At 36.4% G+C, this 22886-nt stretch overlaps 1 protein-coding gene across 1 annotated transcript; it reads right to left on the bottom strand.

Moving 5' to 3' along the window:
• Nucleotides 1-3176: 3176 nt before the first annotated feature.
• On the bottom strand, nucleotides 3177-7850 carry LOC104592187 (sulfite exporter TauE/SafE family protein 3-like). Its single transcript, XM_010251413.3, has 12 exons — nucleotides 6904-7850; nucleotides 6615-6774; nucleotides 6003-6203; nucleotides 5835-5899; nucleotides 5703-5730; nucleotides 5508-5599; nucleotides 5289-5378; nucleotides 5120-5170; nucleotides 4692-4913; nucleotides 4106-4199; nucleotides 3704-3844; nucleotides 3177-3582 (listed from the first exon to the last, which is right to left on the bottom strand). The coding sequence occupies exons 1-12, from the start codon at nucleotides 7117-7119 to the stop codon at nucleotides 3497-3499; spliced, it is 1446 nt and encodes a 481-aa protein (XP_010249715.1). The 5' UTR covers nucleotides 7120-7850; the 3' UTR covers nucleotides 3177-3496.
• Between the last annotated feature and the right edge of the window lie 15036 nt (nucleotides 7851-22886).

A 22886-nucleotide genomic window follows, 5' to 3' on the forward strand; every position in this document is an offset into this window, starting at 1 on the left:
AACATTTTTCGTCTGGGACGGTGACGGAAGGGAGGTTTTTGTTGAGTTTCTCAAAAATTCAGGAAAGGTATTTGTTAAAATGAAACTATAGGGGAGGTTTTTATGATTGTCAGAAACTTCAGGAGAGGTTTTTGTATATTACCCTTATAATTAAGAGTAAATTCTAACTTAGTACTCTATATTTTAAGAATAGTCTCACTTTAGTACCCAAATTTCAAAACTTCCACTATAGTATTTGAATTCTCAAAAATTGTGAATTTAGTCTATGCCAGTAGCAGCCCGTCAGTTTACCTAATGATATATGCAACTTAAAACTTTTAAGAATGTCAAAATTATTATTGGAAAGAAGACACCGTTCATTATCTTGTACCTTTAGGCTGAACCAAAATAGACATTGTATCAAATTCAAATTGAACTTGATGTAACCGTTTTTTGGTCATGTACCATTTTTTGTGATGTATAAATTTTTTGAATAAGTACCTCGTTGTTTGACCCGGTGGTGACGTGCCTTAGTGATGTACTACTTGGTGGCGAACTCCCTGCGGGAGAACTACTTGGTGACGAGCTGCTTGATGGCGGTCTGGGGGCGAACTGCCTGGTAGTGCTCCCTGGTGGTGAACTGCCTGGAGCTTTTCGTAGCGTTTCCCACAGACAGCGCCAATTGATGTAACCGTTTTTTGGTCACGTACCATTTTTTGTGATGTATAAATTTTTTGGCTAAGTACCTCGTTGTTTGACCCGGTGGTGACGTGTCTTGGTGATGAGCTACTTGGTGGCGAACTCCCTGCGGGAGAACTACTTGGTGGCGAACTGCCTGGTGGCGAACTACCTGGTGGCGAGCTACCTGGTGGCGAACTACTTGGTGGCGAACTGCCTGGGGGCGAACTGCCTGGTGGCGAACTGCCTGATGGCGAACTCGTCACTTGACTTGCTCCTAGGCAGTCTGCAACTCAGAGGATGGTGGAGCTCCCTGGTGCAGCGCAACCCGACTACCCTCCGCGTGAGGTGATTTTCTCTCCTTTGTAGACGGCGGGAGCTGAGGGACCTGCGAGAACTGAATCAGAGGACCCGGGGGTATTTTCCCGGCGGGGACTCTCCGATGCCTAAGTTAGCATTCTGATTACAGAGGGCTTGGAGAGAAATGAGAGAGCTAGAGAGCAGGGGTTACCATCTTTTTTCTCCCCTCTGGCTTTGGGGGTCGAAGTCCTTATATAGTGGTGCCCTCGCGGGTTAGGTGGGTGAAAAGCCTTCAAATGGTAAGACGTCATATCCCGTCAGAACTGGGGTACGGTGATGAACTCCTCGAGGTTGTCAGGCTGGCGCTTGTGCCAGGCGGTCAGGTCGGCGCCTGGGCCAGGTTGTCAGGTCGGCGCCTGTCAGTCGGCGGGTCGGTGTCCGGGCCAGGTTGCCAGGCCGGCACCTGTGTCTGTCGGCGGGTCGGTGTCCGGGCTAGGTTGCCAGGCCGACGCCTGTGTCAGTCGGCGGGTCGGTGTCTGGGCCAGGTTGCCAGGCCGGCGCCTGTGTCCGGGTCAGGTTGTCAGGTCGGCGCCTGTGTCCGGGCCAGATTGCCAGGTCGGTGCCTGTGTCCAGGCCAGGTCGCCAGGTAGGCGCCTGTGGCAGGCTGATCCGGCCAGGTCGCGCCAGGTCGCGCGTAGGTTGCGCGCAGGCCGCCCGTGGGCCGCGCCAGGTCGCATGCAGGTCGCGCGCAGGCCGCGCCAGGCAGCGTGCAGGTCGCGCCAGGCCAGCCAGACCGGTGCCCGGGGGGGAGACTAACTTGGTAAGTTGTTGCCTGGGTGCTTGCCTAGTTGTCATGAGGTGCCACGTGTCGCAATTTCACTGGAGGACCAAATCTGCCCTCATCAGAACTCAAGGTAGATTTGGAGTTGAAGCTTCAATAATCAAATTCGAATACTTTTCATAAACTATTAGAATCTCTTTTGCAGCGAGATAGGGATTGTTCAGTTTGAGCGAAAATGGTTGAGAAGACTAAGCAGAAGGTTAAGTTACTAGTTAGGTGATTTAGTTGTAGCGATGTGTCTATGTAAAACTTTTCATCGATTATCGATGTAAAGTTTTACATTGATTATCGATGATATAATTAGGTGATATAGTTTTACATCGATTATTGATTATACTAGTTAGGTGATATAGTTTTACATAGATAATCGATGTAAAACTTTAGAGTTGATGAAGTTTTACATCGATTATCGGCATAAAACTAAACTCCATCCAAATGCACGCAAAACTAAACCGGAATATAATTTTACGTCGATAATAATTACATCCTCTTTCCAAATACATAACCAAACCAATGTAAAATTTACATCGGTTCTTGATTTATATAACATCCAAATGCAGCCTAAAGAACCTTATCACTTCACCTATGCCTATCCAGAAACCTTTTCCAGTTGGTCGTTACTCGTTAGTCTTTAATATGTATATGGAGGGTCGTTAGTCGTTAGTCTTCAATCACTGTCGATATTTTTGTGAAGTTGTTTTATGAATGGTAGGAAGAAAGAAGGGTTGTTTCAAGGAGGTATAATTAGAAGTTAAAAGTTAATTATAAATTACATTTTTTTAAATAATTATGATTAGAAATTCATTGGGATGAAGGGAGGTATTTTGGTTTCTATTTCACAATTGTCCTTTTCTCTGGCTTTTTATTTTTCCTTTTTCTCACTCTCTTCTCTTGGTTTCTGAAGTGGGTTTTGGGATTTTTTTCCTTTCTTTCCTTTTTTCGTGAACTTTAAGAGAGTGTTGTTCCAGGTTTTTTTTTTTACTCCAATGCTTGCCATTTGATGTTTTTTCCTTCTCTGGTTCCTTTGTTTTCTTCTCTGGGTGTCTGAGTTTCTATTTGCATTTCATTATTTCTTTCTTTATTTACTCTCTACTATAGTAAACTTTTATGTGAGAACGATAGATAAAGAAAATTAGATGACACCTGAAGTACATTTTGGTCTTTTCACATACCACTCAACGATTTTAGATTAAACCGGCAGTTTTGGGGAGTTCAGGTGGCACATTTTAAAGTTTGGATATTAAACTAAAGTACAGGGTACTAATTTAGTGCAAGATATGGGTGCATTTGTCCACACTTCAACCCAATGGATTTTATGGCCCAAAAGCTCACCACAAATTCCATGGTTTATTTGCTTTTTCTTTTAAAAGTCGAGAGGTTCTGAATCTAGAACTTGATAATTAATAAAAAGATTAATGTAATAACAGTTGCCAAGAAAAAGCTCATACATCTGGTGTTCGACTAACTCTGATTTTTTATGCTTGTGCACAAACAACCAAGTAAAATAATTGTAAAGCATATACCTGAAGCCGGGAGCTTAAACACAGAAATAGCTAGAAGAAAAGGCAATAATTGTTTTAATCCTAGCAATACCAAAATTGGTACAGAAGCACAAGCCCAGACTTTAGGCCTCTAAGCTGAAGGAGACCACTAAATTAATGGGGAAAATTAAGGAGAAAAAGACCAAAACAAATGGTGCTAAGCAGAATATTTGCAGAGGTTCTCAAATCCCATGTACTCATGCCGCTGGATCTTCCCAATCATATTTGAAATGCCAACTCCACCTGTTAGAATAGTAAGCCATTAGTTCTAAAGAAGACCATTTTTGAGGCTGAAAGAAAGTAGCCAACAGTTTAAACAATCTTTGAAAAAAAAAGCAGCTGCATTTCTCCAAATGATGCTCACCTAGTGAGACTGCACTCACAAAGATTGTGAGTGACAGAATGAAGATGATGAGAGATGCCCTCCCCAATATGATGATCAGCTTTCTGACCACATGTTGCCCTATGAATGCAGCAACAGTTGCCACAGCCACAAAGTAGAGAGCTGCCAAAATAAATCAATGTTAAGTATTGAACCAGAAACAAAATCGGATTTGCTCCTCACAGCGCTTCCAGCTGTGCATTGAGAACATCTCCCGTACTTGATTTTGTCATTCATGGGAAGATGTTCCCAATGCAGTGCTGCGATGTACTGAGGAGCAAATCCGGATTCACCAGAAACCATCTTCATGTTGTTTACATCTAGATATAGACAAAAATATAAAAGGAATCATGCATGGTATACTTTTACATTGGATTCACTTACCATATGGAACTGGAAAACGTTTCAGAAGGTAATATTCTACAACTGACATGGATGAGGAGAAGGTCATGGCAAAAGTGGCCGTAGCACTTGAAACCTACACAATCAAGTTCTCTAGAGTCAGACCCCCGCATTCAAGTTATACTAGAAGAAAAATTTAACTTTCCATGAAATGGTGAAAACAGAGAAATTGTGTTTGTTGTCTTCATCCACAAAGATTCAGAATGAATGCATGATAGGCCAATTCTTTCCACTTGTACACATTGTGCATACAGTGACACTTGGAAAATTTAATAAATTCCAGGAAAAGTCTCCCCAAATTCCTTCACAGTCAGTAACATCAAATGCACCAACACCATCAACTAACTGCCCATAGCTCAGACAGTAGTCTATCAACTTTGAGTTCCTGAGTTCGATCCAAGTTTACCAATCAAAGGAACAGCTTATTAGGTTGCCATGTTAAAGAAGTGCAAATTATACCAACATGAGGGAAATTCAAGTTTTAAAAGGAAACCAATTTGAGCAATCACACAAGAATTGGGTGCTACTACTAGATCGACGTCCAAGGAAACTAGAGAACAGAACACACCTGGGGAGGGATTCCCAATTCCAAGAAAAGAGGACCTAAAATAAACCCTCCACCTAGACCAAGCAGCCCGCCGACCATACCAGCCAGTACACCACAGGAACAATACAAAATCAGCTGGTGCACTTTCCAGTTTGTGCCTGCATCTCCCTTTGATGCAATCACTCTCCGTCCTCTGTATAGGCTAATTGCCTCATATCCACTCACAACAACAGCAATAGGTATCTGCAAAGTAGGAGGAAAATTCTGTTTAGTTCTTCAAAACAAGGTATAAAGGGATTGTTATTTGTTACAACTCTACTTTTAGTTTATTTAACCAGTGCATTGTTCTACAACAAAGAGGCCATAGGTCCATCCACACCCAGCTTATCAAACCAAGAAAGGTAAAATATAAGAGACAACTTGTATTTGACCAAAGTAACAGAAGGTACCTGCAATAAGTTCAAAACCCAGTATGGTACCGAACAGGTGGTTGTACTGTCCTGTCTCAACATTCATAGTTTTCCCATTGGTTAGTTCATATATTCATAGAAGCATTGAGAAATCCAAAAATAGTTTTATGGCCATTAATAATCACATGTAGAGAGAGAGAGAGCAAACCTTGATAACAATTTGCAGAACAAGAAAAGCAACCCAAACAAAAACAAGAAGACCAAGTTCCTTCCAGTAGACATTCTCAATAATAGAAACCTGTTATAGATAGTACAGAAGTAAGTCTTGAAAATCTCTAAGAGGTGGCAATATATATCTTATAAGAGCACCCTCATTTAGTCCCCAGATCTCTCTGTGGTAAAAGTATAACTTTAAGATAGGACTCACGTTTGCTTCTCCAGATTTTATGGTGCCCTGCTGAGTGCCATTGCCTGGGCCACTAGGTAGAGGCTTATATTCTACTTGTTCATTGCCAGTACCTGAATTAAAATGGGAAAGATCACAACTCACAAGGATTTGTTCTGGGGAAAAAAGGAAAACAATTAACGTGCCCATTGACATATATAGGATGAATGGACTAACCATCTGACTCCAGGCGCTTAGCAGCTTCCTGAAATAATAAACAAGAAGGTTTCAGGAGCAAGGACAGATCCAGATTAAGATCAATTAGCTGATGTAACATCTACAACAGAGAGATGGTAATTCATAGACTACCTTTTTTACTATGGTTTCTTTTTTCCAGGTTTCAACACCCTTTAAGAATGCCTTAGTTGATGTGCCTGCAGATTACCATAATCAATCCAGGATGATCCATTGTAATTAATCAAAGATGCTTTAGAGCTTGAAGACAGCAAGGAAAAATTGTGTTCAAACAGTCATTACCTATAAAGAGTATGATTAGCAATACAGTAACCATCCAGTCTGCAAAAATCACATTGAAAGCGACTCCAATACTGATCCCCAGCATAAGCATAGGTTGGAAGAGCAAAGCCAAGTCATAGTCAATAATGGGCATATCAAGAGTTGGATGCCTTAGCTTAAGATTGTAGTAAACAGTTGAAGCTGCTGCACCCATGATCATACCTGGCATAACAAACGGGACCATAATCTTAGTATTTACTTTAAGGTGGATTAATAGAGCATAGCAGGGTGAAAATGTGAAGTAAAAATTCTGGGAAACAAGCTTAGTCAATCAATGGCTTCCATATTCCAAGCTCAAAATTCAATCACATCCCAAGATGGCCTTCTGGGTCAAGCCAAGATGGCAACTGAGTCTGAGTTGTATGGAGCCCATGAGATCCAGTTGGTGAAAAATGAACCAGTCATTGGAAATTCATAAAAAGTGACTGTTCTGCTGGTTTTATCCCAAGTACGAGATGAATTTCTGATTCACCGGTGGCAGAGCATATTTGCTGGTTCAATTCTTCATTTGGCTACGAAGTTTCCAAACAGGTTAAAATTAGGAGGAGAAAAGCTGCAACGGCTATGTCTTACACTTGGATATTGCTGTTGATGATTTCGCATCAAACCCAATAATCAGAGTAAGCATAGGAACGAAAATCCCGCCACCACCAACTCCTCCGACACTACCAAACGCTGCACCACAGAACCCAATTATCGTACCCACGATAACTTTCCAGCCGAATTTCATTTCCTGCAAAGGAAAAGGAAAACGAAAACACATTTAAAGCAGATCTTTATAAGTTAGAGAAGAAAGAAAAGCAATTCAACTATTTTCTTTTCTTTTTACTACTGGTTGCAAACAGAATGAGATTTTACTTACAGGCCAAACATGTTGGTAACCTGATTCACCCGACTGCCACAGGAAATTTATAATTTTCAGAAGATAGTCCGATTCACCATCCCGAGTTCCATTGTTTCCTGAGGCCCCATGTTTCAGACTGCGCTCTGCAGAAGCAAACACAGAAGCTAGGAGGAAGCTGAGAGCAACCATCGCTACGGATCTCAGGCCTTGCCATTTTGCTCCAGCTTCAGCCATCGTACGATAACAGAGTACAAACTTTCCTCTCTTTTCCTCTAACTACCACCTCTAGATCAAACTAAGCTGCCCAAATTTACTCAAACGTCTTCTTTAAACGAAAAAGGAAGGAAAATTTTCAATTCCACAGCGCAATCCAGCTATCTGCAGCTGCTCTTCTTTATTAAAATTAACCACTCCAGTCCAGCAAACCGAATCACGGTTCTTAAACTACACGGAGCGAATGTCTAACGTGGAAGCGAAGAAACAGAAACAGAATTCAAACTTGAGTTCCAACTCCCAGAGGTGGTAGTCACGGCCTCTTCCCACTACAACCGTCTTCTCTCCGCAGCTCCGACCCGAATCTAGACCAAACTGCGCTGGAACCCGTGACCCCAGAAACCAGAGTCGCAGGCAGAGCCGGAACTAGAGAAGAAGGTCAGAGCTGGGCCAGTCACTGACGTGGTCCTTCTCTCTCCGTTTCCCCGGCCGGATTTTATGGATTTCGTGACGTGCTACCGTAATCGGCAATCCGGGCCGGGACGGGGAGGTGCTTAAAAGATCAAACTGGAAAAACAGGACGAGAAGAAATGCAAAGAGCAAGAGCAGAAGAAAGCAAGTTCGACTGGATTGAAGAAAATGTAAAAACGAGATTGCAGTTGGTCCAGGACCCGTTTTCAGGTTAGGGGGGACTAATCACTTAACCAGTGCTCGTTTATATACACACACTTGCCTCGCTCCGTTCCTCACCTGTTTCGTCAGTTTGCTGCTGCTCTCATTTTAAATGCAAAAACGTCATAAAAAAATGAATTTGCCAAATAGTTACAAAAACTGAACCGGTGTATAACATTCCTACCAAACGTAGCCTTAACTCTTACCTCAAACAGTGCTCTCATTTTAAATGCAAAAACGTCATAAAAAATTGAATTTGCCAAATAGTTACAAAAACTGAACCGGTGTATAACATTCTTACCAAACGTAGCCTTAACTCTTACCTCAAACAGTGCTCTCATTTTAAATGCAAAAACGTCATAAAAAAATGAATTTGCCAAATAGTTACAAAAACTGAACCGGTGTATAACATTCTTACCAAACGTAGCCTTAACTCTTACCTCAAACAGTTCTACTTCCAATTTTCTAAAGGCAGCAGATGATCTGCCACTGCACTGATCAGGGAATCTCCGTATCTACCACGCCACGCCGATGCAACGTGTTCGAACGGGATTCAGTCAGTGTAAATCCGTTCGAATGGGATTTGCAATGATTGAAGCCGATTTCTACTTTGCCTGGGTTTTTTGGGAATATGAAATCAGGCATGTGACACAATAATTGTTCAATGCCAATTAGGGCGGTGTTTGGTATAACTTTCGTTTATTTGATAAGTAGTAGCATGTCATCACCAAATTAATATTTATGCACGGGTATTTGATAAAAGGGTTTAGCATTTTTTCACTGTTGTGGTAATATGGTGCTTAATTGCGCCTAATAACACTTAGTAGCATCTAGTTGTCAATAAATTGTTTATCAAGTATTTTTTTGAAAACAAATCCAATACAAAACATTTATTTAACAAACGGAAGCTATACCAAACACATAATAGATGGGAAATTGTGTAAATTCACCACAACTTTTCAAAATGTCTAAAATTCACTATGTCAATAAGTTTTTATTTTTCAAAATTCACCTTCCGTTAGTACACCGTTAATACTTTGTAATAGAGGTGTCCATATCAGCATAAATAATAATTTTAATGACCAAATTACCCTTGAATGGCGAGTTAAAGGAAAAATGATCTTTTTCAGTTTTTGATTTTTTTTTGCATTTTTAGTGTTTTGTTATAATTTTCAATGTTTTTTTTGCATTTTCTATTTTCTATAATCTATAAATTTTCCTGTATTTTTTGTTCTTTATTTGTAATTTCTATGTTTTTCTATAATTTTTGGTGTTTTTTTCTACAATTTTTATTTTTTATTTTGTTTTTCAATTTCTATAGTGTCTATAATTTGAATATAATTTTTTATTTTGTTTGCAATTTCTATAACTTTTTATATTTTTTATAATTTCTATGTTTTTATGTATTTTATATATGAAAATATTTTTGAACCTTTTCCTTTTTTTATGTCTAAATATTAAAATGATAATATATTAACACTCGTTAATTTATTTTGTATATATTTTATATTTTCTATGAAGGTTAAAATGGTAATATATTAACACCCATTAGTCCGTTTAAAGTCAAGTTAGTGACATGATGAGCTTTAAACATTTTGAAAAGTTGTGGTGAATTTAAGAAAAATGATAAAAACTAATGGTAAGTTTTAGACAATTTCCCATAATATATTTTTGTTGGGTTATTGTGGTTGGTGCATATGGTCGAAGTCTAAAAGAATTTGTTGTCCGGCCCACTTTGGCTCAATTGGAATGGGTCAGGCCAGAAAAATCCGGTAAATTTAAGGAAAAAACTTTAACTGTTGGAGGCCAACAATATAAGCTGTTGAGACAGTTTTTGAAAATGTCACATTACCACCTCAATTTATTTTGACTAAATACCAAATCATGGGCGTGAATAAGTGAACTGCCCAGAAACTGTCTCAACAGCCTATCCTGTTGGGCCCCAACAGCCAAAGCTACCCCTTATTTAAGTAGATGAGGTAGGATGGAATTGTTCCACGCACCGACTATAATGGGTCAACAATGTGCCACATCAGTCATCATCCGTTCACGTACAGAGTCTTACTCAGCAGCCATTCTTTATTAGTTTATTGTAATCCTTTCCAATCCAATGCAATCAATTATATAGGTTTTTTTTCTTATTTATTTATTAATATCAGTAAGAATCAAACAAAAATAAATAAATAAGTAAATGACACGAGCTCGGATCTACTATCCACTAGCTGTTTCTACATCTCTACTTATAAAACATTACAACATTACAGCTGTGTATCGAGAATATCTCCATCATCGTTCATAGGATTATGTTTTTAATATAGAATAATTTATGGGCAACAGATCTCAAGTGATATAATACACGAGATGAAACCAGGATTTTTTTTTTTCTTTGGGGGCTGAAATGTTAACAAATAAAAGAGCCAAAATATAAAAGGGATATAAATGAGGATCCTTGGCATTTTAAGGCATGGGCGAATGGCTCCCATGCCTCTCATGTGTTAGACAAACTTTTCATAAATGTGTAAAATACATGAATACTATGTATTTTAAAAGTAAGGATTAAAAATACAAATATTTATTTTTTAATATAAAATATTACTATACTATTATATATAGGCCTTTTATAAAGTAAACATTTGCCTTGGGCATTTGTATCAGATATATTTACACACGTGCATAGTACATGTTAATTAAGGCGATGTTGACATCGCGTTCATCTCGTGGATGTCAGTCCTGTTCACGGGATGAACGCCACTTTGGTCGGCTGTGGATGGGATTGGTCTACCATACACTCCCATTTTTCATCCAAAATTGTGGTTAAGGCCTGTTCATAGTTTGTTTTTTTATCCCTTATTTCACATTCTTCCTAAAAGGCTGAAACTGTTTCACATTTTAATATTTTTATTAATAAAATATTAATTATTTTATTTACTTTTTTTAATTTTTAATGTTTTTATCAATAAAATAATATTTTTAAATATTTAAAATATATTTTTTAAAATTTTAATTATTTAACTATTTTTATATAAAAAAAGTAATTTTTGTTGGTTAATATTAATTCATTGATGTATTTTTCAATATATTTATTATATAAAATGCAAAAGTTAGATATTTATAATTAACTTTGTAGATCATTCATAAAATGTACATGAGATATATGGAATCAAAAAGTGTGGTATGGACCAGTGGACTGGTCCAATCCATACAATTTGTCTACAGTTCATTACAACTATGGACTATGGTGTGGTGTGTAGGGGTGGATTCGAGCTTAGCCAAGTTGAATAGTATGAGGCTCGAGCTTAGTTCGCCAAGGTTGTATAAGGCTCGAATTCGGCTCGAGTAAAAATTTCATAAGTTTGAGCTCGGCTCGACTCAAACTCGATTTGAGGAAAAATATTTTATAAAAATAAAAAATTATATATAAAAATATTTTTATTTGATATTTAAAAATTAAGAATTATAATATTTTTATTATGTATATTATTTTTTATAATTTTATTATATGATATATTCGAGCTCGACTCGCAAGCCTCACGAGCCAAACTCTATTAGGCTGAAGTTTGGTTGAAATCGAGCCGAACTGAATTCGAACAACTAATAAAAAGCTCGATTCAATGCCACTCCTAATGATATAGATTAATCCATTTCACATGTATAAACCAATCCACATTCATCAATTTATTATTCATACTATAAAATACCTCCTAAACTAATCAATTTCAACTATTTAATGTAGTTTGGAGTAATTGTAGAGTCAGCATCAATGACATGGTTAGGTCCATTAAATAATTTTAATTTTGTCGTGAGGGCTGTGAATTTTGCATGGCCGTTTGCTTGTATATTGTCCCTAGCGAAAAGGTCCCTTGGTTACTGCCAATATTAGTCGCCACGATTAATTAGTAGTACAAGACAAGTCTGCACCCACGTGGGCCACGTCATCACCATAATCACAAAGTTGAAGTGTGAGATATATGCATGATTCCAACCTTTCAACTAATCGCTTGCTCGTCAAACAGGGGTGAACAAAAAAAATCGAAAAATCGAACCGACCTAAATGAAACTGAAAATTCGGTTAATCAAATCGATCGTTTCGGTTTTTGTTTGGTGTTTTTAAAAATTTGAAGGTATTGGTTATATTTCATTAACTAATATAAAATATCGATAGTTAATTGAATCGACCGGTATATATATTTTTATATATTTTATATATTATAAATTAATAAATATATATTTATAATATACTATTTATTATTTAAAATATAATATTTTATATATTTATAATTTTTATAATATATATTATAAAAATTTAAAAACTGAAAAACCGATAAACCAAAGTGATCGTTAAACGAATCAACCAATCGATTAATTAACTGACTTCAGTTCGATTACTAATTTTCCAAAAACCGATAATATTGGTTCAGTTCCAAAATATACCCTACAGTTCGGTTAACCAAACCATGAGCACCCCTATCATCAACAAAGGACTCTTGAATCTTGATGCAGGGAATCCATGTTTTTATTATAGAGTAACGAGGGAGGTCAAAAGTTCTCTCTCCTCAATGCTCACACGGAATTACTTTTCCTGTCATTTTTCATGCATGTGTTGATTTATTTGTTTTTAAATTACTTTTTCTTGATAATATCATTCTTCAAATTTCTCTCTCAATTTCCTAAAGGCATGTATATCGGGAGGCGAACTAAGCGACAGATTGGCTGGTGAACAAGCCTCATTCTTTGTCTAGTGGTATTGTTTCTCTTGATCTTTGTATCCTTCTTAATGATTATATTTAGCTTCTATTTGTTTTGGTGATTTTGTGGGGCGTGTTATCTCTCATCTTGTATAACACCTTTTGTTTCTATAAAAAAAAAAGAAAAATCTCTCTTAATTCCTTTCCTTTTTCCCCATTGAATAATTTTCTTTTTTTTTCTTAAATTTTTTAAACCCCTTTTTAACTCTCTCTCTCTCTAATCAAATAGCAATATAAATTAGATGGACTGGATCGAGTTAAGGTCAACTTAAGACCTAATTAAACATGGACATTGGTTGGTCTAGACGATTTGACCCAAACTAATGTAACCATGCATTGCATAGACTTAGTAGGGGTGTTCATTATGTGGAGAGGTGGAGCCAAGTATATTGACGGTCCCCCCCCCAAAAAAAAAAAAAAAAAACCTTTCTGTTAAAAGACCATTGTTTATATAATTACGGCTCAGTTTAGAAGGAGTATAAATACAAATATGTACAGTGTAAATACTAAATACAAAATAATATAAAATAAAAGGTTTTGCACTTTGCACATTTGTATTTGTATTCCTTCCAAACTCAGCCTAAGTAGAGGCATGGTAAAAAACATAATAAATTGGGTCATTGATCCCCCAAAACCTGAACTAAAATGTAAAGGATCACTTCTATGCTCCTCCACTGATCATAACACATTTTTTTGGTTTAGTCTGGTTTTCTAAAGTTTAAAAACTAAACCGTAAAACATATTATTAATAATACATATAAGACATGCATTTTAAACATGTATATGTACGTATGTATATATTCATTTAACATTTTATACATTATTGTTGTTTGTTCCCATTTTTAACTTGTAATTTGATGCTTAAGAAGCTTTTTGTATATGAGAAAGTGTGAATATAATTCATATAATATATAGTAGTAGTTGATATTTGTTAATATTTAAATTCGATATTTGAATTATATTTGTTATTTACGTAGGAATACATGTTATTAAGGCTTTCTAATTAGATTAAGTGTAATAAAATCGTCCAAACCATATTTGAAACTAGACCAAACCGTAATGGAAAATAGAATAATTTGGTCTGATTTGTTTCTATACTATTAAAATGGTTTGATTTGATCTAAAAATTTTTCAAACTATAAAATCGATTCTATAAAATCACAATCACATGGTGTTTGGAAGTATGGGTGCTTTTTGAGACCGATTTTCAAGAAAAAACATTCATGCTTTAAAGACCCATTTTTCACAAAAAAAAAAAGCTTCTACCACGTAGGCAATGAACAACACTATGCTGTTTGGTAAGGTGATTTTCATCTTCACTTTTCATATATGTGCTGACAGGTAAACACCACATAGGATACACATCAGTCGACCATTAAGAGAAACAGTTCACCGATATACACCGTTTTTCATGCATCAGTGAGTTCCGATTTTCGAAGTATACCCAATTTTTTAATAATCGTCTGAACTAACAATGAGATATATGGGCATTTGTTGAAACGCGTATATGAATCCGACGTAACACCATTTTTTTGAAAAATGCCACTGTTACAAACATCGCCTTGAACAACCGGTTTTCAAATCGATGGATTCATAAAATCACAATCAAATTCTCGTAGGAGCACAGGAATGCAAATAATACCCACTTACGGATCCTTCTTACATCTGGAATATTGTGCGGGACCCATCGATATGTACGGCGCCTTCTGCAAAGGCGAGAGAAGATGAATGCATATACGAAACAAGATTTCCCACGATTGATTGCGTAAAGATTGGAGTAAGTATTTCAACCAAGCTGAAGAAGCAATAAGGCTGTGTTTGGTTTGGCCCCTACCTTTTCTTTCAAACCAAACACAAACACAGAGTTAGGGATTTTTTTTTTTTCCTGAAAATAACGGTCAAAATCAAGAAAAGGAGTGGTCTTAAGAGAGTTAGCATGGAATTTGGCAAGTAACACCAACACATTTGCTCCTCTTTCTTTCCTTCATCATCATCTCTTAAATTAATTGTTTATTAATCTTTATTAAGACAAAACAAACGGTAACTTCAACGACACGTGATTCGGTGATTGGCCGTCGCCATTCAACTCAACAGTCAACATCCCTTCGTTTACAAAGGGATAAAATCAAACTTGGATGCACAGTTGGAGAGGAGGAAGAATTCCAGATGATCGGGGAACTAAAATGAGAAAAGGCAAAGCCAGAGCGGCTCGATCTTATCTGAATGGTCTAAGGCCCAAGCACTACTCCGATAAAATATCATCCTTAGTTTGGTTCAAATTCAAACGGAAATTAAAGAAAAAACCCGAGCAGGAAAAGGGTCGCGCGGACTTATCCCTGCCCCCCCTGTATGGCTGTACCCGCCCGCGTGTATTTGGCTTTGGCGTTGTCTTTTTCTGCCACCGACCGACGACCACCATCTTATAAGTGAAAGCGCGAGGCCAGATCTGCTCCTCACATAGCTCGCCTCACGCCGACTTCACATTGGTCATTGGATTTGGACCCACAAGCCACACTTGAATTGCTATTGCAGGTGTAGCATCTTCAAAAACAGTCCAGGATCTAAGTGGGTTGTGTACTTAAGAATTATGAAGCTTCCTTTTTTTTCCTTTAAATTTTTCGTTTTTGTTTTGGACGCCACAGACCAAGCAAGTTTCATGGTAGCTTCTTCATTTTGGGTTTGGACACTGACAAACTCTGTTTATGATACATATTCCAGGACTAGAAGTAGAAGAAGCTTCCTTTCTTCATTGGGTTTTATTGTTTTGGGAAATTGGACGAAATAGAGCGGGACCCGGCAGTGAGAGAAGCTTCCTCTGGTTTGGTTGTTGTTAGGGTCCAGCTAGCAATCCAACTAGGCTGGAGTCTAGAGAATTCGTTATTAGTTGTGGTAGTAGGATGGCCTGGTCCCAGTCATCAGTTATTGTGTTTAGGCTGAAAGCTGCTGCTGATTTGTATGTATGTCTTTGGCAGCCACCCATATCGGATCCAATGATCTTTGACAGAGAGAGAGATGAATATTATATTCTGAGTTTTATGGCTATGGCTGGCTTTGTATTATATGTTAAATCAATCAGTGATCAATAACGATCACTACGGAGATCAGGTACGTCTGAAAATTGAAATGGTCTTTCTTTTAGCAGATAAGGGCAACTTTTCGCCCTTAATATCAATAAGAAATAATATCTTTATAAAATAGTTAAAATAAGATAATTTTTTTGGAAAAATATCAAAAAGGAGCAGTCGCACTATTCATCGTCTTCCTCTTTCTTCCTTTGTATTCATACCAGCCATTTCAACAGATCAACGGCCCGCATGCCGGAGGCTCCAGAAGTTATATCTCTGGGTTTGCAAACCGAAGTTATCTCTCTGGGTTTGCAAGGTCGCTTAAAATAAAAGGTTTTTGAACTTTAAAGTTTGAAGAAGAAAACGGCCATTGACTAACGTAACGATCGTTTATGCAGTGTTATAGGTCAGCTGCAGACCCATTTTTTAATATTTAATATTAATTTATTTTTATTTAGTGGTGTTTTTATAGTTCTGATTTGAGTACATATCCCTACGTCTGTCAAGGAGAGAGGAGAGATAAAACGAAAGAAAACAACGGAGAAAGATCCACGGATCTGAAATCATCTCTCTCTGCCTCTCTCTCCCACTGTTTGGGAGTGTTTTATTTGGGTATCTGAAATCATTTTTCTCTGCAAATCCAGAGAAATAACTTCTGGAGGGTTGCAGGAAATGCCTAGGTGATGGGTTTGCAAACCCAGAGAGATAACTTCTGAAGCTTTGGGCACGCCGGATGGACTGTCGGAACCCGTTGGCCCGTTGAAATGGCTGGCATGAATACAAAGGAAGGCAGAGGAAGACTATGAACAATGTTACTGCCCTTTTTTGATATCTTTTAAAAAATATTATCTTATTTTAATTATTTTATAAAAATATTATTTTTTATTGATATTTAAGACAAAGAGTTGCCCTTATCTGCTAAAAACCCTTTCTTTTATCCTGCTTCATTCCTCTAACCCGCCAAGACCCACTGTGCTTCTACGAAACTGGCTTTTGAAAACATAGCATTGGACCATTAAAAGCGACTACTCTGGCTCATGTAGATCATGTAGGGAACCCCTTTCTCATGCATCCCCTCTTCCTCGTTCAATCAAAAAAAAATATCAGAAATAAAATATTAAATTATGTCATTCTGCATGCCATAAATATTTCTGAAATTATCTCATCTTCCTTACTTTTAAGTGCTCATTTAGGAGGGATTAATAAGCTTGGGAATAACCCAAAAAAGTCGAAAATAAATTTACATGAGTTGAAAGTTGAGAAAATTAGTTTTGGAGTGAAGCTAGATAGGGATTAGGGCTAGAAGACTGGTCAGCCATTCTCCCTAGGGTTAAGGACATGGCAACCCAATGCAGAATTTTGAATTACAGCCCCCCATAGTCTATTAGTAGCCTCCCTACTACACTGAATTACAGCCCTCAATATAGAATTTCAGGTCAGGATTCATCCTCCTTTGTATGATGTAGAGGTGTAAATTTGGCCATGCCGTGCTGGGCCGATATATACTATTTATATATTTTATATATAATATATAATATATAATATAAATTATAATTATATAATAATATATAGTATGTAATATATTAATAAAATAAATAATTGTTTTCAATTGTATTATACTAATTTATTTAATCATTGTATATATAAGCAATTGTATATATCAAAATTCATATAAAATTAAAATTTTAAGTTTTTTCATTTTTTTAAATAAATAGGCAAAAATAGTTTTGGCCCGATCCATGGCCTGGCTTGGGCCAAGGCTTGGCCCATGGGCCAGCCCAGCCCGTGGCACGACACGGGCCCGCATAGGCTTGGGCCGTGCGGGGCTGACCCCCAAACTTTTCATTAGGAGGGCGGTATGGCTAGTGACGGCCCACGGGCCAGCACGGCACGGCCCGCACTTTGCGCGAGCCACCCACTTTACACCTCTAGTACGATGGGGCTAGAAAATTCTGACCTGAACTAATCATTCATTCTCCCTTTTAGATATCTTCTTCCAATTCCAATTGGCTCAATCAAAGCAGAGGCCCTCCCAATTAGGCCCTTATGGTTTCCTCTTAAACTTTTAAGGTTTGTGAAAACTTCTCAATTATATTTTTATTTATCCATTTTATAGGAAATCTTTATTTTCCCCTTTTGCACTAAAAAATGCAGTTCATGAAAATAAAAGAATTAGTTGTCTAAGAATGTAGGCAATATTTTGGAGTGCAGCTTGGCTAGCGACTAACTTGGGTAAATGTCACCCCCTTCATTAATATATTGGAAAATTCTCGATTAGTACTCCTACTTTGGGCCTAATGCCAATTTGGTCCCTGAATTTTAAAATGTCAAAATTTAGTATTCTGATTTTTAAAACGTGTTAATCCAGTATCTATCGTTAATCAGCTATTAAGTGGTATTTGAAAAGACACAAATGCCCTTCAAGTGTTATTTAATTTTCTTTGTCAACCATCCAAGCGTTGATAAAAAAAAATCAACAGTCCAAAATCCTTACCTCTTCTATTCAAGAAAGTTGGGGTCAGGTCTCAGTGGACATTTTCCCTTAAGTTGGTTAATGTGCTAGTTAATAACAAGTATTATATAGACATTTTTTGAAAGTTTGGGTACTAAATTGTCACATTTTAAACTTTGGGGGATCAAAGTGTCACTAGTCCCAAAGTACAGGGTACTAATTGGGAATTTTCCCTTAGGCTGTGTTTGGTTGCAATGCAGTTTTATGTGCACTAGTGCAAATGCATGTTACTACAAATGAAAAAAAAATGTAAATTCTCATTTAATTTTGTTTTGGGTTTTACTTTCTTCTGTTTCAAGTCTTAATTTACTTCATTTGTACTACAATGTGACAAAATAATCAAAATTTTTGAAATAAAATAAGTCAGAATATACACTCAAATCATTTGCACTGCTTTAGTTTTGCATTAGTACAAATTTATTTGCATTACAACCAAACCCAGCCTTAATATATAAATAAACTTCAATTTCCAAATTCCAAATAATGCAACAAGTGGAGCTCTTTTCGTCCATTCCAAGGCTTCCATGTACAGAACCCCAACCTAACCTAACCTAACCTAAGTGGTCTCTACTGTCTACAAAATAGAGGTGAGGGCTGAGGAACACAGGACTACAGGAGTCTGCTAGCTGCCACGGATCTAAGTTTTGTTAATTTGTGGTAATAGAATGTGACTCTCTTTCATTGGTTAATGCTCTTTGCCTACTATAGTAGTTTGGCCACTTTTAAATGATAGCTATATACGTTGGTTGTTCTCTTTCAAGTTCCAATTTGTGGGGTTAATCGTTCAGCTCATTCGAGTGGTTGAGGTAAATTCGCATGGACACCCCACAAAGTGCACCCATGCGGCCCTACAACACATCTCGACCATGTATTGGAAGCATCTCCCCATAACAAGCAAGGGAGATGTTCTCAAAGCACAGTGAGATGTACATGTGGAGCATGCTTAATGGACCACTAATCTGAACTCGTTCGAGTCCCTCAGTTTGGTTATAGTCTACTTTGTTTGGATCTTGGTTGTTCATAATCTGTGGATGGAAGGTTTTTCAAACCATGGTAATGCTTTGTGTTTTTTCGTTAGGTATAGGCACGTACGAGTAGGACTTAGACTGAACTCCCCCCCGCCCCACACCCTTCCCCATTATACAACGATATTTGGTTGTAAGGATCAAGAAAATATTTTCCTGGGCATGATTTACCTAAGTAAGTGGTACGCATCTCCTATTTTTATGGTTAAAATGATCATTAAAGAACATGGGTGAATGCACTTACCCAGGTAAGTAGTTTACCGAAAAATGAACAGGGCCTTAATGAAATTTCTTCTCATCAAAAGAAAAGAAAAAAAAAATAATTCAAATAAATGGTCGGCATAGCACTAATCTATATTTTTTTATAAAAAAAAGGGATTGGCTCCATGTCATCAATTTAAATGTCTTGACCCATGGTTGGAAAATAATTAGATTACTTGAGTACATGATGTCATAAATTATATAATAAAGAATATAAAAATAAATGAAAGATATTGTTATTAATGACGGAAATGGATAAAAATACAAAAAAAAAGACAAAGAAATAAGTCATTAAGTTTAGTAACTTCATCATCATCATTCACACTTTATCCCCATTATATGGGATCAACTGTGTTAGTCATGTTTCACTAATCCATTCTATTTAAAGTCATATCCACGTTAAATAATTAGTGCTTAAATCATTTCTTACTACTTCTACCTATGTCCTTTTTGGTCTATCATTATCTCTTCTAATTCCTTCTACTTGTAATAAATCAATTCTTCTAATATGAGTTGTTGGTAGTCTTCTATGCATGTGACCAAATCATCTTAGTCTACTTTCTCTCATTTTATCACTTATTGGAGCTACTCCTATGTTTCTATGGATGGCTTCATTCCTTATTTTATTGTTTCTAGTTTTCTATTCACCCATCTCAGCATTAATTCGCATTTCTACCACACTCATTTTCTAAACATGTTTTTTTTTTATACGACCTAACACTTTGCCCCATTCAAGATAGTTGACCTTACAATTGTTTTATAGAAATTTCCTTTTAATCTAAGTGGCATTCTCCTTTCACACAAAAATCTAAATGCACCCTCCATTATCTATTCTAATTCTTTGGTCACATCCTCAATCTCTCCCTATGAATTATTGAACCATTGAGTTATCTCTTGATCTCAAATCCTAGTGTATCCTAATTAATACTCTTATTATTACTAAATTTACATGTCACAATTTAGCAACTTCAACGGTTACCAAATGGTCCGTAGAAAGTATTACTGTAATTTTCCCTTTATTTATTTATTTATTTATCATGCAAATGCAATTTTTGCCCCCAATAAAAGCAAACTATCATCAAGGATGACAATTTTCCCCATGGGGATCCGTCACGAATGGGGCAGGGATGGGGATGATTCCCCCCCGAAGATGGGGATGGGGAAATTTTCATCCCTGTTAGCGGGGACGGGGATAGCACTCCCCGCCCCATGGGATTCCCACTAATATATATGACACATATATGTACATGTGTCCATATATTAATGTTTTTAAAAATAGTGTTGAATATGTTTGAATCTTTCCTAAAAGGATTATAAATTTTAATTATTTTATTTTTATTTTTTAAATAAAATAAAAAACAAAATATTTAACATTATAAAAAATATGGGGAGTGGGGATCCCCGTGGGGACGGGGATGGGGATGGGAATTTTTGTGGGCATGGGGATGGGGAGAGGCTCCCCGTCCCCGCTCCGCCCTGTTGTCATTCCTAGCTATCATAAGCTAGACTAGGTCAAAGGTCAAGGGGATTAGGGTGTGCTTGAGAGTTCTTTTCAATTTTAACAAACTTATAGAAAAGCTACTTTTTGAAAAAAAACAAACATTTGGATGGGTGCTTTTTTTTTTTTTTGCATTGGCTTTTTGTTCAAAAGAATCAAAACAACTTCTTGCAAATTGAAGGGGCTAGAAGTAGGGGTGTAAATGTTTCTAACCCAAATTGAATTAGGCAATATCCAAATTCGAATTCGATTAGAAAATTTGATATCCAAATCTGATTCGATATTTGATTTGAATTCAACCAACTAATTATTTTGAGTAATTATATAAATATATAAGTTATTTATATAGTTTAATTATTATATATAAATTATACAAAAATATTTAAATATTTTATATATTATATATAATAATTAAATAATTAATCAAATTCAAATATTTATTAAACCGAATTGGGTCATATCCAGATTCGATTTAATTAGTTAAACGATGTGAATAAAATATCCGAAATTGACTAATTATGATATTCAAATCATTTGATTTCGATTTACTTATGCTGAATCTCAAATTCAAAATCTGATTTTTGAATACCATTGACACCTCTAGTTAGAAGGGCTGAAAGCGTAAGGGTAGACTAAAAAGGACATGGTTCGAACTTTAAAATATTAAAAAATTATTTAAGTATTAATAAATTAATAATGTATATAACGTTAAAGAACATAACGATGGAATTTGGACTTGGGATAAGACTTGGATGATGACCATATTGAATTTGGACTTTTTAAAGATGAAAGCTCAGTTACTCACCAAACGGGTTTTAATGAGTTTTTCTATGTCCATCAACATAAAAAACAAAATAAAAAAAGTAAAACAGAAACCCATTGGAGGACTCCCAAATGCAGCCTAAGCGTAGTTGGGTATGTGTTACTTACTATATAAGTTAGGCAGCCCACACCTCCTGAAAACGAGGGATGCCGAACGACCAACTCAACTAGGTAATGACTATATGCTTTTTTTGGTGCAAACCATATGTCCATATATTAAATTCCTTGTTGATATTATTGTACGTTGACAATGAATCCGAGGTCAATAAAAAAATAAGTGCTTTTAAAAACAGTCAATAAAAAAACAATTAATAATGCATAATTTCAGCATGCTCTATCTATAAAAATATAGACAGAGCGCTCTTCTTGGATCTGCCTTCACACCAGGCCATTTCCACCATTACAATAGTTATCCTTGTCCTTTTTTTTTTTTTTTTTTTCTTTTTAATCTTTGAAGGGTTATGCAATCCCACCGGGGGTAGCCCATCCCTCAATCCATGTGCACAGGCTGGATTTGATCTCAAGTCTTAATTGACAGTTGGCAGCTTGAAGAAAAGTCATCTTTTTCCCTTTCTTGAGGAAACTACACAACACGGGTGTCGGATAATCCATCCCCATCTCCTCAACCCCTTAACTGATCATTCATTTACAAGTGTTTCGGGATCCTATTATTTTTTAATGAAAAATATGGATATTAAATTACCCAAAAACCAAATTTTGAAAAAAAAAAAAATTCAAAATGGTTCAAAAGTACTGATAGGCCTCTGCCAATACTTTGAACCGTTTGGATGCCACACAAAATCTGAAATAATATTATTTGCCTTAAACCCACAATTAAATAAAAAAGAAGAATGGAAGTATATTTAAATATATATATATATATATATATATATATATATATATATATATATATATATATATATTCTCTAACTAACATGCAAATCTTAATAAAACATTTACTTCTGTACTGCATCCTAATATGTTCTTAATCAGAAATGGTAACAGAATATAATTAAATAATCTGAGCCTTAAAATAATATTATTTATCTGGTTGAATTTAGAGTCTAAAGAAGAGCCATTGACAATTGGGCGGCTTTGACTATTTCTTTAATCTGATATTTGTGTTTTATACTTTTATTTGATAGTCGAGATTTGAGAAAAGACCTTTTTTTTCCTTTCCGTTTGTCT

Source organism: Nelumbo nucifera, chromosome 8 (assembly GCF_055504915.1).
Source record: "Nelumbo nucifera cultivar China Antique chromosome 8, China Antique-T2T, whole genome shotgun sequence".
Lineage (NCBI taxonomy): Eukaryota > Viridiplantae > Streptophyta > Magnoliopsida > Proteales > Nelumbonaceae > Nelumbo > Nelumbo nucifera.